The sequence below is a fragment of the Prionailurus viverrinus genome, chromosome E2 (assembly GCF_022837055.1).
Source record: "Prionailurus viverrinus isolate Anna chromosome E2, UM_Priviv_1.0, whole genome shotgun sequence".
In the NCBI taxonomy this organism is placed as follows: Eukaryota; Metazoa; Chordata; class Mammalia; order Carnivora; family Felidae; genus Prionailurus; species Prionailurus viverrinus.
Genome location: NC_062575.1, coordinates 3,621,481 through 3,645,467, shown reverse-complemented (window position 1 = coordinate 3,645,467; position 23,987 = coordinate 3,621,481). Strand labels below are relative to the sequence as shown.

Here is a 23,987-nt window from a genome sequence, read left to right as displayed (position 1 = left end):
TCCTTCCTTCTGTTTCTGTCTCAAGGCCTCTTGTTCCGCTGGATGTAGGTTTTTCCTAGAGCATCTTCATTCTCAGGGTCTGAGGTTTCGTGAGTGCCTTTAGTAGGAGCAGATGGGGTTGTTAAAAGAAGAAATAGAGGGGTGCCTGTACGGCTCAGTCAGTTAAGTGTCTGACTTCAGCTCAGGTCATGATCTTACGGTTCAGGAGTTTGAGCCCCGCATCAGGCTCTGCACTGACAGCTCAGAGCCTGGTGTCTGCTTCCAATTCTGTGTCTCCCTTTCTCTCTGCCTTTCCCCTGCTTGCGCTCTCTCTCAAAAATAAACATTTTTTTCTAAAATGCTTTAAAAAAAGAAGAAGAAATAGAGGCATACTATTCTTTAAAAGCTAGGAAGGAACCTCAGTGTCTGCTAGTCAAGAGTTTCTCAAGATCTGCACTATTGACACTTGGGACCAGATAATCCTTTGTTATCTTAAGTGTATCTCTCATCAAAAGTATGTTCTGTTAAGAGAGAGAAAGAGAAAGAGAAGCATGTCTACTCTCTACCCGCTAAATACCAGCATTTCCCCTTGCCCCCAAATATCTTCAGATGCTGTGCAAGATGTCCCAAGGTTGACATCCACTGTAATCTAGCCAACCCCCCTTTAAGGGAAAAGAAACTGAGTAGCCTGTGTACATAATTAATTTAGGGACAGATGCTCTGCCCATTCCTCCTGTGAGTTAGAGATTCTGTGAGTGTGGTTGTTTTTTTTTAAATTATTTTTAGTATTTTTATTTATTTTAGAGAGAGTGTGTGTGTGTGTGCGCGCGCATGTGCGAGACAGAGAGAGAGAGAGAGAGAGTGGGAGAGGGGCAGAGAGCTGTCAGCACAGAGCCTGTTGTGGGGCTCAAACCCATGGGCTGTGAGATCATGACCTGAGCCAAAGTTGGACGCTTAACCAACTGAGCCACCCAGGCGCCCCATCTGTGAGTGTGGTTATTAACTATGGAGCAAGATAGGAGGAGGATGTGACCATAAATTGATGAATCCAGAGACCAGGTCCAGGGAAATGGCATTTGGGACCAAAGAGAAGGACATCTCAGGGTGGGAAGGCATGGGTATGGTGGGGCAAGACCTGAGTGCTCACACATGTGACCAGATGTTTCTGGTTAGGAGAGAAGCTAGGCTGCTGGGCTCAGGAAATGAGTACTAGTCTGAATTAACCATCTGAGCTATAGGTTTATATTCGTGGATATGCAGAGAAAGCACAGGGGCTAACGGGGAAGTGTGGGAGGGTTTTATACAGAGGATAGAACAAGGTCAGCTGTGAGTGTTGAGGACATTGGAGGTCAATCCAGAACATGTATCAGAAAAGATTGAAGGAAAAGGTCAGTGTGGTGGTCCCGTTAGATCCACAATGTGCCAGATAGGAGCAAGGAGGTGGTAGCATCCTCTAGATACCTCTAATCCCTAGTGAAGGGAGTCCTCAGAAAGCCATAGATACTGGCTCAACAGCTCTTTGATGGGGCACCAAGGAGGGGCCCCATGGCCCTCCTTCTCCACAGCCCCTACCCTCTTGATCTTACGTTCCACACACGGTCTCCACAATCCCTGTCTCACAGATACAGCCAAGCCTTGGGGTTCTAGTTGTGGCACCCATGGGTATAGCCATCTGGTCGACCCTTGTCCTGCCAACTGTGTGGCTTCTGGGTTTGCGGAAGGGGTGGGAGTGGCCTGTGGACAGCTCTGACCAAGTGCAGCAGGGGTTTCTTTCGGCTGTGCCAGTCTTCTGCCAGAAACCCCACCAAGAGTATTAGGATCACAGCCCCGAGGCATATCCGGACCAGATTGCCCTTGGTGTAGTGCTGCTGGGCAAGACCTGGAGGAGAGAGGAGAAATTAGAGCAGGTGATAAAAGCCCATCTTCAGGACCCGCTTCAAGGGACATCTTGCGTTCCTCGTAGCCATAACCCTCATCTAAGATCCTATTATTCTCTGCTACCTACAATGCCAGTCTCCTTACTAGAGGCCCCCTCCCCTCCTCACCAAAGCTGGATACTTATTCTCTAAACATCACTTCTTCCCATACTTTCCCTCCCCACACACAGTTGCTCTCTGGTTATTTGGCTAATTGCAGAAGAAAAGATTGTTACAAGGGGTAGAAGAAGAGATGGATGGAATTTATCCTTCTCTGATCCTCTAGAAAATCTCAACCTCCCCCCCCCCCCGATGTTAATGATCAATTCTGAGTTCCAAGTGCTGATATTTACCCTTAATATTTTACCCACCAGGACCCAAGATCATAGAGCCTTAGCTTTCATACAGGAAAAGCAGTCAGCTTTAGGGGAAGACACACGAATGGGAATGGGGAGGGTCCAGGGAGGACCCGTTACTCACCAATTGGAGAGTCTGACCCCTTTGGAAAGATGGTGATATTCCTGGAAGGCTCTGGGAGTCAAAAAGGGTGGGGGGGGGGAGTTTAAAGAGATGAGACCATCTCCTCTAGCCCTGTTCCTGCCCCTATCCTGAATATATGCACTTGGGAGGCAAAACCTCATGGCTATAAGAAAAGCATGAACTACAGAGTCAGGCTATCCAGATTTGAACCCCAGATCTGTCACGAATTAGATGTGGAGCCTCTCCCAAGTGACTCAACGTCTTGAATCAGTTATCCCATCTGTCCAGTGAAAATAATTATAATGCATCACAGGTTAATGTGAAAATTAAGCCAATAACAATAATAACAGCATGAGGCACAGTGCTTGACATACCACAAGCACCCCATACATGCTAGCCCTCCTTCTGTCACTCCACAAGTATCCCCAGAGACTTTCCAGGTGTTCAGCTGTACTCATCAGACAGGTGCATGTTTTAATATACTGTGAAAATCGGTGTAATGGGTAGTCCATAGGACAGAGGAAACTGCATAACCCAGTGTCAGAAAAGGTTTCCTGAGGGACTGAAGCCATGAGGAAATGGAAGGAAGGGCAGAGCTAGTGGCTTGGGTGCAGGGTCACGAAGAGATGTCGAGTACCCAGAAGAGCTTCATCTGACTCTGTATGGCTGAGGTTTGCATGAGGAATGAAGACTGAAGGAATCAACAGTGGCTGATCTAACGGCATTGGATTTAAAAGCATTGAACATTAAGCTGAGAAGCCTGAGCTATATCGTAAGGGTGATTAGGAATTCAGAAGGACTTTCTTTTAATTTTTTTTTTAAATTCCAGTTTCATACGGTGCAATATATTGGTTTCAGGAGTAGAGTTTAGTTATTCATCACATACCTATAACAAGTTCTCATCATAACAAGTGTCCTCCTTAATGCCCATCCCCCATTTAGCCCATCCCCTCCCATCAACCCTCAGTTTGTTCCCTGTCATTAACAGTCTCTTATGGTTTGTTTCCCTCTCTCTTTTTTTCACTTCCATATGGCCATCTGTTTTTGTTTGTTAAATTACACACATGAGTAAAATCACGTATCTGTCTTCCTGTGACTTATTTCTCTTAGCATAATACACTCTAAATCCATCCACATCATTGCAAATGGCAAGATGTCGTTCTTTTTTATCTTTGAGTAATATTCCATTGTGTATGTATACCACATCTTCTTTATCCATTCATCAGTTGATGGACACTTGGGCTCTTTCCGTATTTTGGCTATTGTCGATAGTGCTGCTATAAACATTAAGGTGCATGTGCCCCCTTTGCATCAGCGCTCCTATATCCTTCGGATAAATACCTAGTAGTGCAATTTGTAAATCATAGGGTAGTTCTACTATTAACTTTTGGAGGAACCACCATACTGTTTTCCAGAGTAGCTGCACCAGTTTGCATTCCCACCAACAGTGCAAGAGGGTTCCCCTTTCTCTGCATCCTTGCCAACATCTATTGTTTCCTGGGTTGTTAATTTTAGATGCTGTAGCATCTGACTTCAGCTCAGGTCATGATCTCACAGTTTGTGGCTTTGAGCCCCATGTTAGACTCTGTGCTGACAGCTCAGAGGCTGGAGCCTGTTTCAGATTCTGTGTCTCCCTCTCTCTCTGCCCCTCACCTGCTCATATTCCCTCTCTCTCTCTCTCTCTCTCTCTCTCTCTCTCTCTCTCTCTCTCTCAAAAATAAAAATTTTAAAAAGAAAGGTAATGCTGGCCTTGTAGAAGGAGTTTGGAAGTTTTCCTTCCATTTATATATTTTTTAATAGTTTGAGACTAGTTTAAGAGTTTAATAGTTTAATTTTCTGCTTAGGTGATCTGTTCAGTGTTGTAAGTGGGATGTGAAAGTCCCCTCCTATTGCTGTATTATTATCAGTGATTTCTTTATGTTTGTGGTTAATTGATTTATATATTTAGGTGCTTCCAAGTTGGGGGGGAGTAAATATTTACAATTGTTAGACCTTGTTGGATAGACCCCTTAAATATGATGCAGTGCCTTTCTTCATCTCTTACTACAGTCTTTGGTTTAAAATCTAGTTCGTGGGGGGCAGCTGGGTGGCTCAGTCGGTTGAGCGTCCGACTTCGGCTCAGGTCATGATCTTGCGGTCCGTGAGTTCGAGCCCCGCGTCGGGCTCTGGGCTGATGGCTCAGAGCCTGGAGCCTGCTTCGGATTCTCTGTCTCCCTCTCTCTCTGCCCCTCCCCCCTCATGCTCTGTCTCTCTCTGTCTCAGAAATAAACAAACATTAAAAAAAATTGTTTTAATCTAGTTTGTTGGATATAAGTATGGCTACTCAGCTTCCTTTTGATGACCATTAGCATGATAGGTGGTTCTCCATTCCCTCACTTTCAATATACAGGTGTCTTTAGCTCTAAAATGAGTCTCTTGTAAGCAGCATATAGATGGGTCTTGTATTCTTACCTATTCTGATACCCTATGTCTTTTGACTGGAGCATTTAGTCCATTGACGTTTAGAGTGAGTACTGAAAGATACGAATTTAGCACCATTGTGTTATCTGTGGATTTCATGTTTGTGGTGATGTTCTCTGGCCTTTTGTAGTCTTTGTTACTTTTGGGTCCCCCCCCCCCGACTCAAAGAGTCCCCTTTAATATTTCTTGCAGGGCTGGTTTACTGGTCACAAACTCACTCCTTCAGTTTTTGTTTGTCTGGGAAACACTTTCTCTCTCCTTGTATTCTGAATGACAGCCTTGCTGGATAGGGTATTCTTGGCGGCATATTTTCCACAAGCATTCATCACATTGAATATATACTGCCACTCCTTTCTGGCCTGCCAGGTTTCTGTGAACAGATCTGCGAACCTGATGTCTTCCCTTGTAGGGTAGGGACTTTTTTTCCCTTGCTGCTTTTAGGATTATTTCCTTTTCTGTGTATTTTGTGGATTTGACTATGATGTGTTGGTGATGGCCAGCTTTTGTTGCATTCAGTGGGAGTTCTCTGTGCTTCTTGGATTTCAGTGGCTGTGCCCTTCCCCAGATTAGGGAAGTTTTCAGCTATAATTTCCTCAAATAAACCTTCTGCCCGTTTTTCCTTCTCATCATCTTCAGGAACCCAGAAGGCTATTTTGAAAAAGGATGGTGGAGAATCTCACCAGGGTGTTAGAAAGAACTTGCTGGCCTCAGGAGTCTACCAGAGAGCTAGAGTTGGGTAGAGCACAGATATCTAACCTGTCCTCAGGGGATCGGCCAAGGTTTTCTGTCTCTACGGAAATGGAGACTTTTTCCAGGAAAAGTGAGGGGAAAGAGAACTACAGAATGAGGGAAGCATGTTGTGTGGGACTGCATTAGTAAGAGGATGCACTGAGCAATAGGAAACAAGATTACACACATGGACCACAGCAAAGTCAGAAGAGCAGTGTGTAGGAATGAGTGATGGTCTTCCCATCATAGCCTTGGCTCCGCCATCTTTGAAATGGCCACATTATCCAGAATGCTCCTCTGTCCCGAAGCTCAGAGCCCACCTCTATCCCACCCTTGATCCTCAGACCGAGGATTTTCCTTGGACAAGTCGGGTGGTTTCCTGAAGCAGACTAAAAGCCTATGGCCCTAGATGATGAGAGAGAAACCAGTTCTCCTACTCTTTTCTGCTGGGCTCTGAGTGCCCGGTTACTCACCAGTTGTGGAGCCTTTGTTGATAAATGAGATGTTCAGTTTCCTGGAGGCTTCTGGGAATTCTAAACAAGAGGGTAATAAGACAGTGGATCATGTCAGGTCTTCCCAGTGACTCCCTACACTCCATACCCCTTCTGAGATATCTGGGCTTCCTGCAACCCCTTTCTCTGACACACTTTGTACAGACACTGAGGAGAAACAAACACAGAAGGGCTGTAAGAACGTGTTGTTTTCTATCAGTGGCTTAGTAAGAAATGGATCCATTCATCCATCGATGGGCATTACGTTATTTCCTCTTTTTTGGCTATTATGAGTAATGCTGCTATGAGCATTTATGTACAAGTTTTTGTGTGAATGAACATCTTTCATTTTTAAATTTGGGGGGGGGGGGGCTATATCCCAACAAGTGGAATAGCTGGGTCCTGTGGTAGTTCTGTGATAAGGTCATGTGATAATTCTTCCTGAGGGAGCTGCTGGACCATTTTCCATGGCAGCCGTGGCTCTTTTTATTCCCACCAGCAGTGTCTGAGAGTTCCAGTTTCTCCACATCCTCACCAACACTGTTGTGCATTATTATTATTATTATTATTATTATTATTATTACTGATTGCCATTCTGGTGGGTATGATGAATTTCATGGTACGTGACTTACAACTCAACTAAAAACATAAGAAATGGATCAGTAGGTCTGTGCAAGCTCAGTGGCTGATATCAGTCTCTGAGCATAAGAGGCTCCCCTCCCTCCTAAGGTCATTTTCTTAACCAGGGACATTCCCAATTCCACGGGCACCAAAATATTTCCTAAAACCCCTCGACCTATAAATATATAGCTCCTATTGAGGGTGGGGAAAGTCTCCGAGGTCCTTTATTATGGCAGAGTCAGCTCATCAAAGCCTAGCTTATGCTCGCCTATCTGTGGTATAAAAAGAGCTTGGATATTATGGGTTCTCCGTTATTTCTCTTCCTGTGAGTTTCATTAATAAATTTTGGGTCGTCGGGGCGCCTGGGTGGCTCAGTCAGTTAAGCGTCCGACTTCGGCTCAGGTCATGATCTCACAGTTCGTGAGTTCGACCCGCACGTCTGTGCAGACAGCTCAGAGCCTGCTTGGGATTCTGTGTCTCCCCCTCTCTCTGCCCCTCCCCTGCTCATGCTCTGTGTCTCTCTCTGTCTCTCAATAATAAATAAACGTTAAAAATTTTTTAATTAAAAAAATAAATTTTGGGGGCGCCTGGGTGGCGCAGTCGGTTAAGCATCCGACTTCAGCCAGGTCACGATCTCGCGGTCCGTGAGTTCGAGCCCCGCGTCGGGCTCTGGGCTGATGGCTCAGAGCCTGGAGCCTGTTTCCGATTCTGTGTCTCCCTCTCTCTGCCCCTCCCCCGTTCATTCTCTGTCTCTCTCTGTCCCAAAAATAAATAAACGTTGGAAAAAAAAATTAAAAAAAAATAAATTTTGGGTTGAATTTAGATTAAACAGGCGGTATGTGCATATCATGGAATACTACTCAGCCATAAAAATGAACACACTGTTGATAATCATAATAACTTGGGTGGACCTCAGATCATCGTGCTGAGTGAGAAAAGGCAGCCTCAAAACATTCCATGCTGGGGCGCCTGGGTGGCGCAGTCGGTTAAGCGTCCGACTTCAGCCAGGTCACGATCTCGTGGTCCGTGAGTTCGAGCCCCGCATCAGTCTCTGGGCTGATGGCTCAGAGCCTGGAGCCTGTTTCCGATTCTGTGTCTCCCTCTCTCTCTGCCCCTCCCCCATTCATGCTCTGTCTCTCTCTGTCCCAAAAATAAATAAACGTTGAAAAAAAATTTAAAAAAAAATTCCATGCTATGTGGACCTTTCCATTTATGCAAAACATTCCCAAAATGACATTAAGAAGAACAAACTAGCACTTGCCAGGGGTAGGAGGGGAGAGGGTGCATGTAACTACAAAGGGATAGCCTCAGGGATATCTTTCCAGGATGGAATAGTTCTGTATCTTGAGTGCAGTGGTGGTTACACGGATCTACACATGTGATACATTGCTGTAGAACTGAATACAGATATTGCGTCAGGGTCAGGTTCCCAGTTTTTATGTCGAACTACAATTATGCAAGATGTAACCACCGGGGAAATGTACGCAAAGGATACATGAAATCTTTCTGTATTGTCTTTGCAACTTCTTGTGGACCTACATCTCGAAAGTTTTAAAATTCCAATGAGAAATACACACACACACACACACACACACACACACACACACAGTGTGCCTCATTTGGCATGACAACCCCCATATTGTTCTCAACCTCACATGTCAGCACTTTCTTCTCCTCCTTGGCTCTTTTCAGCCTGCTTCTATTCCTTGGGATTTGGGTCTATCCCCAACACACAGGGAACACTAGAGATGTCACAGCCTGATGTACAATTTCTTAAGGCACAGGCGGGTATCCTACACACTGGAATCCACTGAGATGCCTTTGAAGATGGGGGCACACTATGGCTCACACAAACTTTAATCCAATGGTTCTCAAAGTGACATCCCCAAATCAGCAGCATCACTATCACCTGGAAAAGTGTCAGAAATGGACATAATTGGGCCCCACCGCAGACCTTCTGAATCAGGAACTCATGGGGTCCAGAAACCTAGATCACCTCCAGGTGATTCTCAGGCCCCCTAATCTTTGAGAACCACTGGCCAATGGAATCAGAGACTCAAATACTAGAGTCCAGGAAGGGTGCCTGGGTGGCTCAGTCAGTTAAGCGTCCGACTTCAGCTCAGGTCATGATCTCGCAGTTCGTGAGTTCAAGCCCTGAGTCAGGCTCTGGGCTGACAGCTTGGAGCCTGGAGCCTGCTTTAGATTCTGTGTGTCCCTCTCTCTCTGCCCCTCCCCTGCTTGTGCTCTGTCTCTCTGTGTCTCAAAAATAAATAAAAAACATTTTTTAAAAATGCCTAATATTGTTACATACATTATTATACTCGCCTTCTTTATAAGCAGAAATACGCAATTTTTAAATATATCAAATGCGTGAAAGAGACAAGTGAATTAAATTAAGAAATACAGAGGGGCGCCTGGGTGGCTCAGTCGGTTAAGCGGCCGACTTCGGCTCAGGTCATGAACTCGCGGTCCGTGAGTTCGAGCCCCGCGTCGGGCTCTGTGCTGACAGCTCAGAGCCTGGAGCCTGTTTCGGATTCTGTGTCTCCCTCTCTCTGACCCTCCCCCGTTCATGCTCTGTCTCTCTCTGACTCAAAAATAAATAAACGTTAAAAAAATTTTTTTAAAAATTAAGAAATACAGATAAAGGGGAGAAAGAAAAGACGGGGTCTGTAGGTCTATACCCCAGACACCAGGATGAATCCTCCAGAATTTACCTGTCACAGAGGAAGGTGGTTCTGTGGGTAACCAGCCGGGGGTCGCAGAAGTCCCTAGGAAATCAGAAAAAGAGAGACTTCTGTGCTGTGTCAGCTGTGGGTCCTGAGTAAATAATGAAGCATTTCTGTGACCCAGTTTCCTCACCTAGAAAAGGAATATGAGAAAGGTCACATCACTGGACTGTCACGAGTAGTAAATAGCACACCTAGCACATTCGGGGGCTAATTAATAATGACAACCCCTGTAGCTGCCTTCCTTGCTCTTCGAACCCCTGTTCTGTCCCTTTTCCTGGATCTCTGTGATCTGCACCTTACTTCGTCCCTTGGAGTAAAACTGACTCTTGTGTCCTGGGAAAGCAGATAAAGAGGCAGAAGCTATGGATACATGTGGGGACGGGGGAGGCGATACATACAGGGAGAAAGGGTGATGGCTGTATAACAAGACACAGCCCCTTTCCACCCCAGGACATTTGCTCACACGACCCTGTATGCCTGCAGCCCATCTCACTACTCCACCCACCTGGCTTACGTCTTCCTCTGCCCTGAGATCCACATCAAACATTGATTATTCAGAGAAACCTTCCCAAACTGCTTCCTCTTTAGCTCCTAACAGCACCACGTACGTCTAATTCATAACGCACATCACAGTCACGACTATACCTGTTGTGCTGGATGCATCTCGAAGAGTGTTGGCTCTAATTACTATATGTAAGTATTAGGTGTCTGTGTGTATATATGTGTGTGTGTGAGAGAGAGAGAAATACCATATAGAGTTTCAAGCAGTCCCCAGCAAAGCACCAGCCACAGCATAGGCACTTTTGAAATATATGCAATTAAAAAAGCAATAAGTGAACAGGGACCCAAAAAAGGAAAAAATCTATAGAGGCAGGAGGATTAGTGGTTTTCTGGGGCTGAATGAGCAGTGGGGAGTGCCTGCATATGGCCATGAGGGATGTTACAGGGTGGTGGAAATACTCTACAAGTGGATTGTGGTAGTGACCACACAACTCTGTAAATTTACTAAACACCACTGAATTGTACACTTAAAACAGGTGGATGTTTGCTAAGCGCCTGCTGTGTTCTGGGAGCTATTGGTGGTGGTGGGGATACAGCGGAAAAGAAAACAGAAGTTAACGTCTGTGTTTCTGGAGCTCACATTCCAGGAGGCGGGGTCAGACAGATGATAAACACCATAAATCAGTATGATGTATGCACAGGTGTGGATGCCATGGAGAAAAATTAAGGCAGAGAAGGTAGCAGAGTGCATCAGAGAGGCAAGAATGGGACTTTTGACTGAAGGCCTGAGGGAGAAATGGAATGAGCCGTAAGAATATCTGGGCGGGGCGCCTGGGTGGCTCAGTCGGTTAAGCGTCCGACTTGGGCTCAGGTCACGATCTCATAGTTCGTGGGTTCCAGCCCCACGTCGGACTCTGTGCTGACAGCTCGGAACCTGGAGCCTGCTTCGGATTCTGTGTCTCCCTCTCTCTCTGCCCCTCCCCCACTCAGGTTCTGTCTCTCTTTCTCTCTCTCTCTCTCAAAAATAAATAAACATTTAAAAATAAATAAAAATAAAAGAATATCTGGAGAAAGTGTCCCAGCAAGTGCAAAGTCCCTGAGGACATAACGAGCCTGCATATTCAAGGAAAAGCAAGATAGGATGTAGTCAATACTATCCTAACCACTTTATATGGTCACAGACAGTAACCAGACTTATCGTGGTGGCCATTGCATAATGCATACAAGTATCAAATTATGTTGTACACCTGAAACTAACACACTATCGTATGTCAATTCTTCAATTGAAAAAAAATTTTTTTTTCAACGTTTATTTATTTTTTGGGACAGAGAGAGACAGAGCATGAACGGGGGAGGGGCAGAGAGAGAGGGAGACACAGAATTTGAAACAGGCTCCAGGCTCTGAGCCGTCAGCCCAGAGCCTGACGCGGGGCTCGAACTCACAGACCACGAGATCGTGACCTGGCTGAAGTCGGACGCTTAACCGACTGCGCCACCCAGGCGCCCCATAATTCTTCAATTTAAAAAGAGTGAAAAAAAATTTTTTTTAAAAAAAAGAAAAAAAAAGGGGCGCCTGGGTGGCGCAGTCGGTTAAGTGTCCGACTTCAGCCAGGTCACCATCTCGCGGTCCGGGAGTTCGAGCCCCGCGTCAGGCTCTGGGCTGACGGCTCGGAGCCTGGAGCCTGTTTCCGATTCTGTGTCTCCCTCTCTCTCTGCCCCTCCCCCATTCATGCTCTGTCTCTCTCTGTCCCAAAAATAAATAAACGTTGAAAAAAAAAATTTAAAAAGAGTGAAAAAAACCAAGATGCTGGCGTATCTAGAGCAGAGTAAGTGAGGGAGGGGCAGTAGGTCAGGCAATCAGGCAAAGGAGGGGCTTGGAGAGGAGTGAGTGCCAGGGAGTCAAGCAAAGGGATGACCATCATCTGATTTTGACAAGCTCTTCTGAAAGGATTCCTCTTGCTGTGGTTTGGCAAACGCTCAAAAGAGGGCAAAGGTATAAAGTCTTGCAAACCACAACCGGTAGGTAAACATACCTCCTGGAGATTAATGCACAGCCTACTGTCAGCAGCACCGTGTTACAGAAAAGTTGCCAAGAGGTTAGTTCTTTAATGGTCTCGCCACAAAGAAGCAAAGGCGATTACGTGAGAGCATGGAGAGGTTAGCTAATGCTCCGGCGGTAATCGTGTTGCAATATATAAATGTATCAAATCATCTTGCTCTGACATCTTATACAGTGTGACGCATCCCTTATATCTCCATTTTTACGTTTGTTTAATTAAAAAAGTTAAAGGAGGGGCACCGGGGTGGCTCAATCAGTTGAGCGTCTGACTTCAGCTCAGGTCATGATCTCATGGTTCGTGGGTTCGAGCCCCATGTCAGGCTCTGTGCTGACAGCTCAGATCCTGGAGTCTGCTTCAGATTCTGTGTCTCTCTCAAAAATAAACATTAAAAAAAAAAAAAAAGATGTGGTAGGAGGCATGTGGTGGGAAAGGACACCAATACTTAGAAGAAAATGCCTCTGAGTATTACAGCAAAAACGCAGAAGTGTCTTCCTTTGAATGTCCGTGTTATTTTAAGGGCAGTTACAATCAGTTAGCATTAAATGTACCATCTTAAACATTTAAGTGTATAGTCAGTGGTATTACGTACATTCATATTGTCGTGCGGGAAGTCTCAGAACTCTTTCATCTATCAAAACCGAAACTCTGTGCCCATCGCACACTAACACCCCTTGTCTCCTCGCCTGACTTGCCAACCCCCTTTCCATTCTCTGCCTCTATGATGCTGACTACTGTTAGATGCCTGATGTGAGTGGAACCAGACAGTATATGTCCTTGTGCGACTGGCTTACTTGACGTGGTGTGACAGCCTCCAGGTTCATCCATACTGGAGCACATGCCAGGATCGCCTTCCTTTTTAAGGCTGCGTGACAGCTCTTCTATCGTGTGTTATATACCCCATTTTCTTTATGAACTACGCTGTCCTCTTTGGAAAGAGGCACGCTTTAGCAATGAAAGACGGATACCTGCTACAATGCGCATGAAACTCACAAACATTAGGCTGAGTGAAATAAGCCAGTCACAAAAGGCTGCATGTTATAGGACTCCATATATGTGAAACTCCCCTCCCCCCCCAAAAAAAAGGCAGATTTATAGAACTAGAACGTAGATTTGTGGTTGCATGGAAAACAACTGCAAACAGGCTCCAGAGACCGCTCAGAGGTGATGGAAATGGATTAACACTGCGTTGTGGTGATGGTTGCACAACTCCATGAACTTACTAAAAACTGTGGACACTTAAAAAGGGTAACTTTTAAAAAAAAATTTTTAATGTTTATTTATTTTTGAGAGAGAGAAAGACGGAGCAGGAGCAGGGGAGGGGCAGAGAGAGAGGGAGACACAGAATTCAAAGCAGGCGGGGGCGCCTGGATGGCTCAGTCGGTTAAGCGTCCGACTTCAGCCAGGTCACGATCTCGCGGTCCGTGAGTTCGAGCCCCTCTGGGCTGATGGCTCAGAGCCTGGAGCCTGTTTCAGATTCTGTGTCTCCCTCTCTCTGACCCTCCCCTGTTCATGCTCTGTCTCTCTCTGTCTCAAAAATAAATAAACATTAAAAAAATTATTTAAAAAAAATAATAATCCAAAGCAGGCTCCAGGCTCTGAGCTGTCAGCACAGAGCCAGACGCAGGGCTCAAACTCATGAACTGTGAGATCGTGACCTGAGCCAAAATCAGACACTTAACTGACTGAGCCACCCAGGCATCCCAAAAGGGGTAACCTTTTAGGTCTAAAAGCCATACCTCAATAACACAGCTGTAAAAAAAAAAAAAAAAAAAAAAGAATTTGCCACAACATGGATGGAACTAGAGTGTATGATGCTAAGTGAAACAAGTCCATCAGAGCAAGACAAATACTCTGTGATTTCACTCATATGTGGAATTTAAAAACAAAACCGATGAACAGATGGTAAAGGGGTGAGGGAAGAGAAGAGGGAATCAAACCACAAGAGACTCTTAACGATAGAAAACAAACAGGGTTGATGGAAGGAGGTGGGGGATGAGCTAGACGGCTGATGGGCATTAAGAAGGGCACTTGCTGGGATGCACACTGGGTGTTGTAAGTGATGAATCACTAACGTCTGCTCCCGAAACCAATATTGCACTGTATGTTAACTAAAATTTAAACTAAAAAAAAAAAAAAAAAAAAAGAATGGAAGGCAATTTGTAGTGAATAATGACCTCACTAGCTAGATTTCAATGAAAATAAGTCTGAGTACAAATACATTTTCATTTTACCCTGTACCAACTTTATTCATCCACTGAGGACCAGAAGGAGAAGAATCTTCCCCTCGCTAATAGATAGAATCATTACTCTTTTGTACATTGGGGCATTTTAAACAGTTCAGTTGCCGGGTGCCTGGTTGGCTCAGTCAGAAGAGGACGCAACTCTTGGTCTCCCAGTGGTGAGTTCAAGCCCCATGATGGGGCTTGAGATTATTAGAGATTTTTTTTTAATAAATGGGCGCTAAGGAGGGCACTTTTCGGGATGTGCACTGGGTGTCATAAGTAAGAGATGAATCACTGAGTTCTCCTCCTGCAGCCAAGACTACCTTGTATGTTAACTAACTTGAATTTAAATATAGGTGATAGATAGATAGATAGATAGATAGATGATAGATAGGTAAACAAACTTTAAATAATTCAGTTGCTTCGATACTTGGGAAGGCACATAACCATAAAACAGTGGTGAACATAGAATATCAACAATGGTTTTTACATTTGCATCAGTTGAGGCAAAGGGCTTAGCCGGCAGGCTTTGTCGTGAAGATACCTTGCACTTCGACTATTACGAATAAGAAAGGCTGAAAGGAAGGTACCTGTGTGAAGGGAGTCAAAGTTTCCTTCCTGGAACACAGACATTTTTTAAGTCACTTCCCTATGTTTTTTGCTGCTACTTGCTTGTGTGTGTGTGTGTGTTTTAAGTTTGTTTTGAAACCTAGATGAGACACAAGGCATTCTCTGTAGTATGAAGAATTATTTTTTCTAGTGTATATACTCTGTAGTAGAGACAATAACAACCTCTCAAATATGCTCGTGTCCTAACCCCCAGCATCTGTGAATACGGCACCTCGCATGGTAAATGGGACTTTGCAGGTGCAGTTAAGGATGTCCGGGTGCAGAGGTTATCCTGATTATCCAGGTGGACCCAGTGTAATCGCAGTGTCCTTAAAAGTGGAAGCAGAAGGGGGACAGGGGCAGACGAGTCTGAGACTGAAGGAGTCAGACTGAAGGAGTCAGAGACTGAAGATGCTGCACTGATAAAGCATGATAAAGGGAGGGACCACGGGAGCCAAGGGATGCAGGGGCCTCTAACAGCTGGAAGAGGCAGGGGAGAGATTCCTCCCTGGGGCCTCTGGAAGGAACACAGCCCAGCTGACGGCTTTGTTTTGTCCCAGTGAGACCCATTTGGGACCTGACCTCCAGAAGTGTAAGGGGATAATACATTTGTGGGGGCACTTGGGTGGCCCCGTCGGCTGAGAGTCTGACTTTTGATTTCAGCTCAGGTCACAGTCTCACAGTTCGTGAGTTCAAGCTCCGCGTTAGGCTCTGTGCTGGCAGTGCGGAGCCTGCTCTGTATTCATTCTCCCTCTCTCTCTCTCTCTCTCTCTCTCTCTCTCTCTCTCTCTCCCTCCCTCCCTCCCTCCCTCTCTCCCTCCCTCCCTCCCCTCAATAAATAAATACACATTACAAATAAATTCATTTGGGCTATTTTAAGCCAGTGGATTAGTGGTGATTTGCTAAGGCAGCTCTAGGAAACGAATACACCCTCCAAAGCCTCAGACTTCTGCTGGTCTCCCACCTCCTGTGCACCTGCTGGTCCCTCCCCCCCGGAACTTCCAGCAGAGTTTGCAAGGGCTGCGGAAGAAAGGCGGGGTCTGCACCTCCCTCACCTGTGACCACAAGCTCCAGGGGGTCGCTGGGGGCTGACCACAGGTATGGGTGTTGGCTGGAAAAGCTGTAGCATCGGTAGATCCCACTGTGGGCAGCAGTCACTGTGATGATGGGGAAATCGGCCCTGTACCACCTCTCAGGTCCCTTGTAGGGGCCAGTGTCCCCCTCCTTGTATAAAGCAAATTGGTCAAAACCGTATTGGCTGCGACACTGTAGAGTGACATCCCCTCCTGGGGATACGGCCGGGCCAGGCTGGGCTGAAAGCGAGGGCTTGGCGTAAACTTCTGGGGAAGAAAAAGAGAGCTCTGGTATTAAAGACAGTGGCCAGCGTGTCAGGCCTGAGTGTGGGAAGATCCCCCTACCTCCTAAGAACTAGGGAACTTGGCAGGTGTTTCCCTCCTAGAGAACCCACTCGCCCTGCTATCTGCTCACAAAAAGTTTAAGGGAGTGTGACCAGAGTCACATCACAGTGCCCCGGGCTCAAATCCTGGTTCTGTCACCGAGGAGCTGGTGGGGGGGGGGGGGCGCCTGGAGATGAGTCTCCCCCTCTCTCTGTGCCTCAGTGTTCTTTAGTATAAAATGGGCGTGGCTGGATGAAGCATTATGTATCAAGCGTTTAGCAGAGTACCTACTGGATCGCCAGCTCCCCAACTATGATGGTGGTAACAAAATGACTGAAGCTCACCTCACACTGCAAGCCAGTGTTACAGAACACAGTCTATGTTGTAAACCTGTATCAAAATGCCAGCTTCCAGGGGTCATTCCAAGCTTACGACTCATATCGCCTCATTGAAGCCTCACAAAAGCATAGTGAATTCGTCGCTATGAATACCCCGGTTTTAAAAAGGGAACTTGGGAGTACGACGCTAAATAGCTTGCCCAAAACCATAATATACTAAGTGGCAGAGGGGCGCCTGGGAGGCTCAGTTGGTTAAGCATCTGACTTCAGCTCAGGGCATGATTTTGCTGTTCATGAGTTCGAGCCCTGCGTCGGGCTCTGTGCTGACAGCTCAGAGCCTGGAGCCCGCTTCAGATTCTGTGTCTCCCTCTGTCTCTCTGCCTCTCTCTCTCTCTCTCTCTCAAAAATAAATAAACATGAAAAAATTAAACTTGGGGGCAATTGTGAATAGGAAGGGATATACTTAATGAGAAGATAGCATTTGAGTCAGCCCCAAAGGCAAAGCAGGTACCGTTGCGTGGGGCATACGGACCACTGCACTGGCTCAGGGATTAGGCTATGCAAAGTTTAAAGGGGTGCCAAAAAAACCCCTCAGCAATGAAGGTAAATAATATTTCAATGCATTCGTCAAGCCAAAATTAATGCAAATAATTCATAGTGAACAAAATATCAAGATTTTAAACAAAGATTCCAGCTGTGCCTAGTGGAGCCTGAGGCAAAAGGTTCAAAACACTTTTGTGTATTTCTTTTTTTAATTTTTTTTAACGTTTATTTATTTTTGAGACCAAGAGAGACAGAGCACGAACGAGGGAGGGGCAGAGAGAGAGGGAGACACAGAATCGGAAGCAGGCTCCAGGCTCTGAGCCATCAGCCCAGAGCCCGACGCGGGGCTCGAACTCACAGACTGCGAGATGGTGACCTGAGCTGAAGTCGGACGCTCAACCGACTGAGCCACCCAGGCACCCCACTTTTGTGTATTTCTATGGTTAATTTTTTCCACACTATTAACATAGTTGAAAAAAATACTGAAAAACCAAGTTATTAAAACTCATGAATTATTCTAAGTTTATTTCATTTGTACCACTCCCCTCCCCCCACCCCCCACCCCCCACCCCAAAAAAGAATTTATTATCATCAGACTCTCCTGGCTTTCGTGGAAGCAAACTCAGCAGTGATATTTTCAAAATCTATTTGGAATAGAACCATTTAAAAAATACATTAGAAATAAAACCCTAAGCTGCAAACACTTTATGCCATCAAAAAATAAAAATGCATTAGAATGTGGCTAGAGCCTACACCCGTTTCCTTTTGCATCAGGCTCAGATATGGCTTGAAAACACACTGCCAGGTTCTGCCTTGACTTAAAAGCATGATATGAGGGCACCTGGGTGGCTCAGTGGGTTAAGCCACCGACTTTGGCTCAGGTCATGATCCCCCAGTTCATAGGTACAAACCCCAGGCCGGGCTCTGGGCTGACAGCTCGGAGCCTGGAGCCTGCTTCGGATTCTGTGTCTCCCTCTCTCTCTGCTCCTCCCCCGTTCATGCTCTGTCTCTCTCTCTGTCTCAAAAATAAATAAACGTTAAAAAAAATTTTTTAAATACATTAAAAAAAAAAAGAAAGATATTACATAGACATATTATGAGGATCACCTCCCCTAAATGTCCTGGGCAAGGCTAGGGCCCTACTCGCCCCATCCTAACTAATCCGGGGCCCCTGGGACTCAGGGTTCACTGTCATTACCATCCCCCTTTTGGCCTTCCTGGAGCCCCGAGGCCACAGGTGCAGCCACCCCCTCTCCCCCCCCACCCCCCCACACACACCCATCCAAGTACCGGTAGCCACCAGCTCCAGCCGGTCGCTGGGGGGAGACCAGCGGGTCCCGTTCTGGTAGGAGCAGCGGTAGCACCCGGCGAAACTTTGCTTCATGGCCGGGATGAAGAGGACGGCCTGATCCTTATACTTCCCAGACCTCAGCTTCTCCAGGCGGTACAGGTCCACACCCGGAGGCCCCTGGCATTGGATGGTCACCGGCTTCTCCAGCGGCACTAGGGAGCTAGGCAGGGCACGGAGGGAGGGCTTGGGCAGAGAGACTAGAAGGGAAGGGGAGCCTGGTGGAGGGCGCCTTCCAAACAGACCCCTCCTCCCGGGGCCCTCACCCTGCCCGCCCGCCCCTCCCCCGTTCAGGCTGAACCCACAGGGATCCGGGACTCACCCTGCCGACTTTGCACCACCTGCCCCAGACACAGCCCTGAGCAGAGAAGAAAAGGACCAAACGCTAGGACCTCGCAGAGCCCACACTCAACACCTGCAGAGCAGGTGGTAAGACATTTGCATGCACTAATTTTCTCTTGTCCTCATTTTTTTTTTTGAGGGCACACACACACACACACACACACACACACACACACATAATTTAAGGGCCGGAAGAAGCCGGCCATAAAAGGCTGCATATTGTAGGGTTCCATTTACCTGAAGCGTGCTGAATAAGTAAATCTGCCCAGACAGAGAAAGTAGGTGTGTGGTTGCCAGGGGCTGGGGGCGGGGGAATCGAAAGGGGATTATCACGGACACCGTTTCCTTTGAGAGTGGTAACAACGTCTGGCAACAAGATAGAGCTGGCGGTGGAGGTTGTATACATTGTGAATGTAGTAAATGTTACTAATGATACATTTTATGCTAAGTTTGTTATTTTACCACAATCCTTATATTTTTAGTGTTTTTATTATTTATTTTTGAGAGAGACAGAGTGTGAGAGTGTGAAGGAGAAGAGGGGCAGAGAGAGAGGGAGACGCAGAATCCAAAGCAGGCTCCAGGCTCGGAGCTGTCAGCCCAGAGCCTGACGCGGGGCTCGAACTCACGAGCTGGGAGATCATGACGTGAGCCAAAGTCGGACGCTCAACCGACTGAGCCACCCAGGCTCTCCAACCACAATTTTTAAAAAGCCAACCAGAGATTCCTTGCCCTGCTCCTAATGCACACACTTTTGACAACCATAAAGAGAATTACCTTCTCTCTGAAAAGGGTGCTGTGTGCAGGGTATATAACATTGTATAAATTGAAGGGGTGTGTGTGTGTGTATGTGTGTGTTGATTTGATACATTTATATATCACAAAATGATTACCTCCACCTTGTTAGCTAACACCTCCATCATGTCACATAATTACCATTTCTCTTTTTTTGTGGTGAGAAACCTTAGGATTTTCTGCAACACGGCATCATTGGCTTTATCACCATGCTGTGCATTAGATACAGATGGGGTCTGTGGCATTATATCTTGTCAAGAGATCTGGAGGTGTGTTAATCATGGATTGCCACTGTTTTAACCCATATCCCAGGGGGGGGCACCTGGGTGGCTCAGTCAGTTGAGTGCCCGACTGTTGATTTCGGCTCAATCATGATCTCATGGTCCGTGAGTTTGAGCCCTGCGTCAGGCTCTGTACTGACAGAGCAGAGCCTGCTTGGGATTTTCTCTCTCCATCTCTCTCTGCCCCTCTCCCGTCCATGCTGTGTGTCTCTCTCTCAAGGTGAATAAGTAAACTTTTAAGTATAATTGCATTATTATGAGTGTGCAAATATTATTCATGCCTGAGGATTGTAGTATTGGCCTTGTATATTTTTCCTAGAGCCACTATTTGCCTGGCTTATGTCCTTCCTCGTGGTTTTCCTTGACCCTAATGTCTGATTCTTTACACGGTTCCCAATAGTCGCCCATGTAATTTTATACACCTGTCGACCTGCATGATCTATGAATTCCGCTTCCTCCCTCAGAGGCTCCTTTTCCCCATCTTCCTTCTACCTTCTCTACATTGAACAGCTGCCTTTTTTCTCTCAAGCTAAGACTCTTTTTTTTTTCTTCCCTTTAATCTTTTGGCTGAGTTGGTCGCATTTCCCGTTTTAGTCTCACCAGTATTGCCAAAGTTAGCAAATAAAAACATAGGACTCTCGCTTAAATGTGAATTCCAGAAAAACCGTGAATGTTTTTTTTTATAGTGTGACCCATGAGATGCATAGGATATACGTAGGCTTAAAAAAAATTATTTGTTGTTTCTCTGAAATTAAATTGCCCTGAGATTTGCTGTGTTTTGCCTGGTAACCCTTATCCTTGCGTGCACACACACACACACACACACACACACACACTCATGCACACATGCGCACACACTAGAAGGGGGAGTAGTTATCGTTTTGATTATAAACGTAAGGAAGCTGGACAGAGAGGCGACGCAGTTTCTCTCAGCTCACACAGATGGGAAATGGCTGAACCTGGATGATCCCCGACTCCAGGGCTCAGCGGATGACTGCTTATCTCCAGCCCCCCTCTGAGCCCCGGGTTCTGCTCCCTATTCCTATGCTGTACCCACATCTTTGTCCACTGCCCAAGACACAAGCCCCTCTCAGCCTCTCCATGGGTTTCCCTGCAACCTTCTAACGTGACTGGAGGTATTCCAGGTGCCCTTCTGAGCGCTTCCTGTATGCACTCTGAATCACGGCAATCCTACCGGTTAGGGACCGCTGTTAGCCGCACTTTATAGATCAGCCTATAGAGACAGTCTCCTGTCCACTGTCCTGGACTGTAGATTCTAACACCAGCAGCATATTTTAGTGGTAAAGAATGTGAACACAGCACCAGATTCTTTAGTTTATTCAAGTTCTAGATATGCGACCTTAAGCAAGTTCCTTAATCCCTCTGGGCCTCAGTGTTCTCCTCCATAAAATGGAGGTAATAATAGCCCCTACCTAGTCAGACTGCTGTGGGGAAAAGGTGAGTTAAATGCCTGTTTAAAAAAACAAAGCAAAACAAAACAAAACACGGGGGCACCTGGGTGGCTCAGTCGGTTGGGTGCCCGACTTCAGCTCAGGTCATGATCTCACACTCCGTGAGTTCGAGCCCCGCGTCGGACTCTGTGCTGACACCTCGGAGCCTGGAGCCTGCTTTGGATTCTGTCTCTCGCTGTCTCTCTCTGCCCCTCCCCTGCTCATGCTCTGTCTCTCTCTGTGTCAAAAATAAATAAACTTTTAAACATTGAAAAAATTATAATAAATAAATAAATACAGCTGGTTCATGTAGGACAGCAGTGAAAGGCCAGTCTGCATTGGCTTTGAATGATCCTAAGGATTCTATGCTTTTAAGCAAGCACTAGAGAGCTCCTGAAATAGAAGAATCTACCCATACTGCACATTGAGATCTGCCTGCCATGGTGTCTGATAAGAATTGGAGTCGGTGGGGCGCCTGGGGGGCCCAGTCGGTTGAGCGTCTGACTTCGGCTCAGGTCTGAGCTATAACATATACCAGAGTAAAGATGAGATAGGTGAACATTAATATAATTGTTAAGCTAACTGACTAAAAAAAAATTAGTCGAGGGGCACCTGGTTGGCTCATTTGTTTAAGCTTCCGACTTTGGCTCAGGTCATGATCTCGTGGTTCTTGGATTCCGTGCTTGCTTGCCCTCTCTCTCTCTGTCTCTGTCTCTCTCTCTCTGTCTCTGTCTCTCTCTCTCTCCCCTCCCCAGCTTGTGCTTTCTTTCTCTCTCAAAAATAAATAAACATTAAAAAGAGAAAAAAACCATGGAATAACACCCAGCCCATAGTAAGTGTTACATGAGGGTGTGTTAAGAAATGACTGACAGGCGGTTTGTGCTCATGGCGTTTTCTTATCCCCAGGACACAGCTGTTCCTTCCTGCTTGGCCCCTTGGAGCCTCTGTCCTTTTAGCAAGAACGTTCTTCTGGAGAAATAGGAACTCATTCATCTTATAACTGGAAGTTTGTTCTCTGTCCATCTACCTCCTCGTTCCCCCCACCCACCCAACCCCCGGCAACCACTGGTCTATTCCCTCTACCTTAGTGAGCTAGACTTTCTGGGGTGCCACATATATGTGAGATCATGCAGTGTTTTCTTTCTGCGCCTGGCTTATTTCGCTTAGCGTCGTGGCCTCAAGGTCCATCTGTGTTGTTGCGAATGGCAGGATTATTTCCTCCAGTGCTGCAGGGTTTGCTGACAGAATCTAGTCCTGATGTCACCAAGTCCATTTTTAAAACGTGGTACATAGAGACAAAGTTAGAACCCCAAGCAGAAGAACCGTACCGTTTCCAACCGAGCCATGAAGAGAATATAACAGAGTAACAGACAAACACCACCTCCCTGGGGCCCTGTTTTCCCACCCAACAAAGGAAGGCGCCCTCATAGGTCCCCTGAATTGCCCTGAAATTCATTTCCGATCCAATTTTTTAAAACATTCTGAGTCTCATAGCCCACTGCCTGTCCCGCGGCATTTCCCAGAACAGCCCTCAGGACTCACCGAGACCGAGAAGGGCAGACAGGGACGGGGCCATGGTCCTTCAGCCCGTCCAGAGCTCTGTAGCCCAGGAGGGACGCTGCAGGGAGTGGGAGCAGAGACACAGGATGTGGTGAGGATCCAGAACCCTCTCTTCCCTTCCCCCAGCAGCCTGGCCTTTCCTAATTGCGGCTCATCAAGCTGGAGCCGTCCCCTCAGTAGCGTGACTTGCTCACAAGCTCGCAGAAGCTCGTTTATCTTCTCCCACCAGCCCGTGGTTGTACTGTGTCTGCCTCCTGAGGCATTGAGATGGAATGCTAGCTGAAGGATCTCCTTCACGGGATGGTTTCATGGAGCTTTCCGTTGGACATTTGAGATTATACCCGGCGGTAAGAAGTTTTCACGAAGGAATAGCAGCATGTTTAGCATGCCCCTGAGCCTCGATGAGGCAAAGAGCTTGGCATTTTCGCGTAACCAGGACGTGAACAGTGTGGCTGGAATCGAGAGTGCAAAATGCTGAGGCTGATGAGTTTATCATAGAGGTTATATATACAGGGTGTCCCAACTTCGGTGCTATTGACATTTGGACCAGGTGATTGTCGATGTAGGGACGGGCTGTCCTGTGCTTCTGGGAGGTTCAGCAGTATCCCTGGCCTCCATCCACTAGATATCACCAGCACAACACCCTCTCCAGTTGTGACAACCTGCAAATATCTAGACATTGCCACCTGTCCCTTGGAGGACAAAATCACGTCCGGCCGAGAACCACTGGGTTAGATCATTCAGGGACTCCAAAGGCAAGATAAACTTAGGTGCACAGGGCACCCGGGTGGCTCAGTCGGTTGAGCATCCAACTTTGGCTCAGGTCATGATCTCATGGTTCATGGGTTCAAGCCCCATGTTGGGCTCTGCGCTGACAGCCCAGAGCCTGGAGGCTGCTTCAGATTCTGTGCTTCCTCTCTCTCTGCCCCTCCCCCACTTGTACTCTGTCTCTCTCTCTCTCTCTTAAAAATAAACAAACATTAAAAAATAAATAAATAAGGGCACCAGGGTGGCTCAATTGGTTAAGTGTCCGACCTCAGCTCAGGTCATGATTTCACAGTTCGTGGGGTCAAGCCCCATGTCAGGCTCTGTGCTGACAGCTTCGGATTCTGTGTCTCCCTGTCTCACTCTGCCCCTC

At 46.6% G+C, this 23,987-nt stretch overlaps 1 protein-coding gene across 1 annotated transcript; it reads right to left on the bottom strand.

Annotated features, from left to right (window-relative positions):
• Positions 1-22,865, bottom strand: GP6 (glycoprotein VI platelet). The gene is made up of 9 exons (XM_047837057.1): positions 22,832-22,865; positions 18,755-18,781; positions 18,366-18,641; positions 15,853-16,137; positions 9,391-9,444; positions 6,038-6,097; positions 2,376-2,426; positions 1,566-1,858; positions 1-97 (listed from the first exon to the last, which is right to left on the bottom strand). The coding sequence occupies exons 1-8, from the start codon at positions 22,863-22,865 to the stop codon at positions 1,623-1,625; spliced, it is 1,023 nt and encodes a 340-aa protein (XP_047693013.1). The 3' UTR covers positions 1-97; positions 1,566-1,622.
• Positions 22,866-23,987: the final 1,122 nt, after the last annotated feature.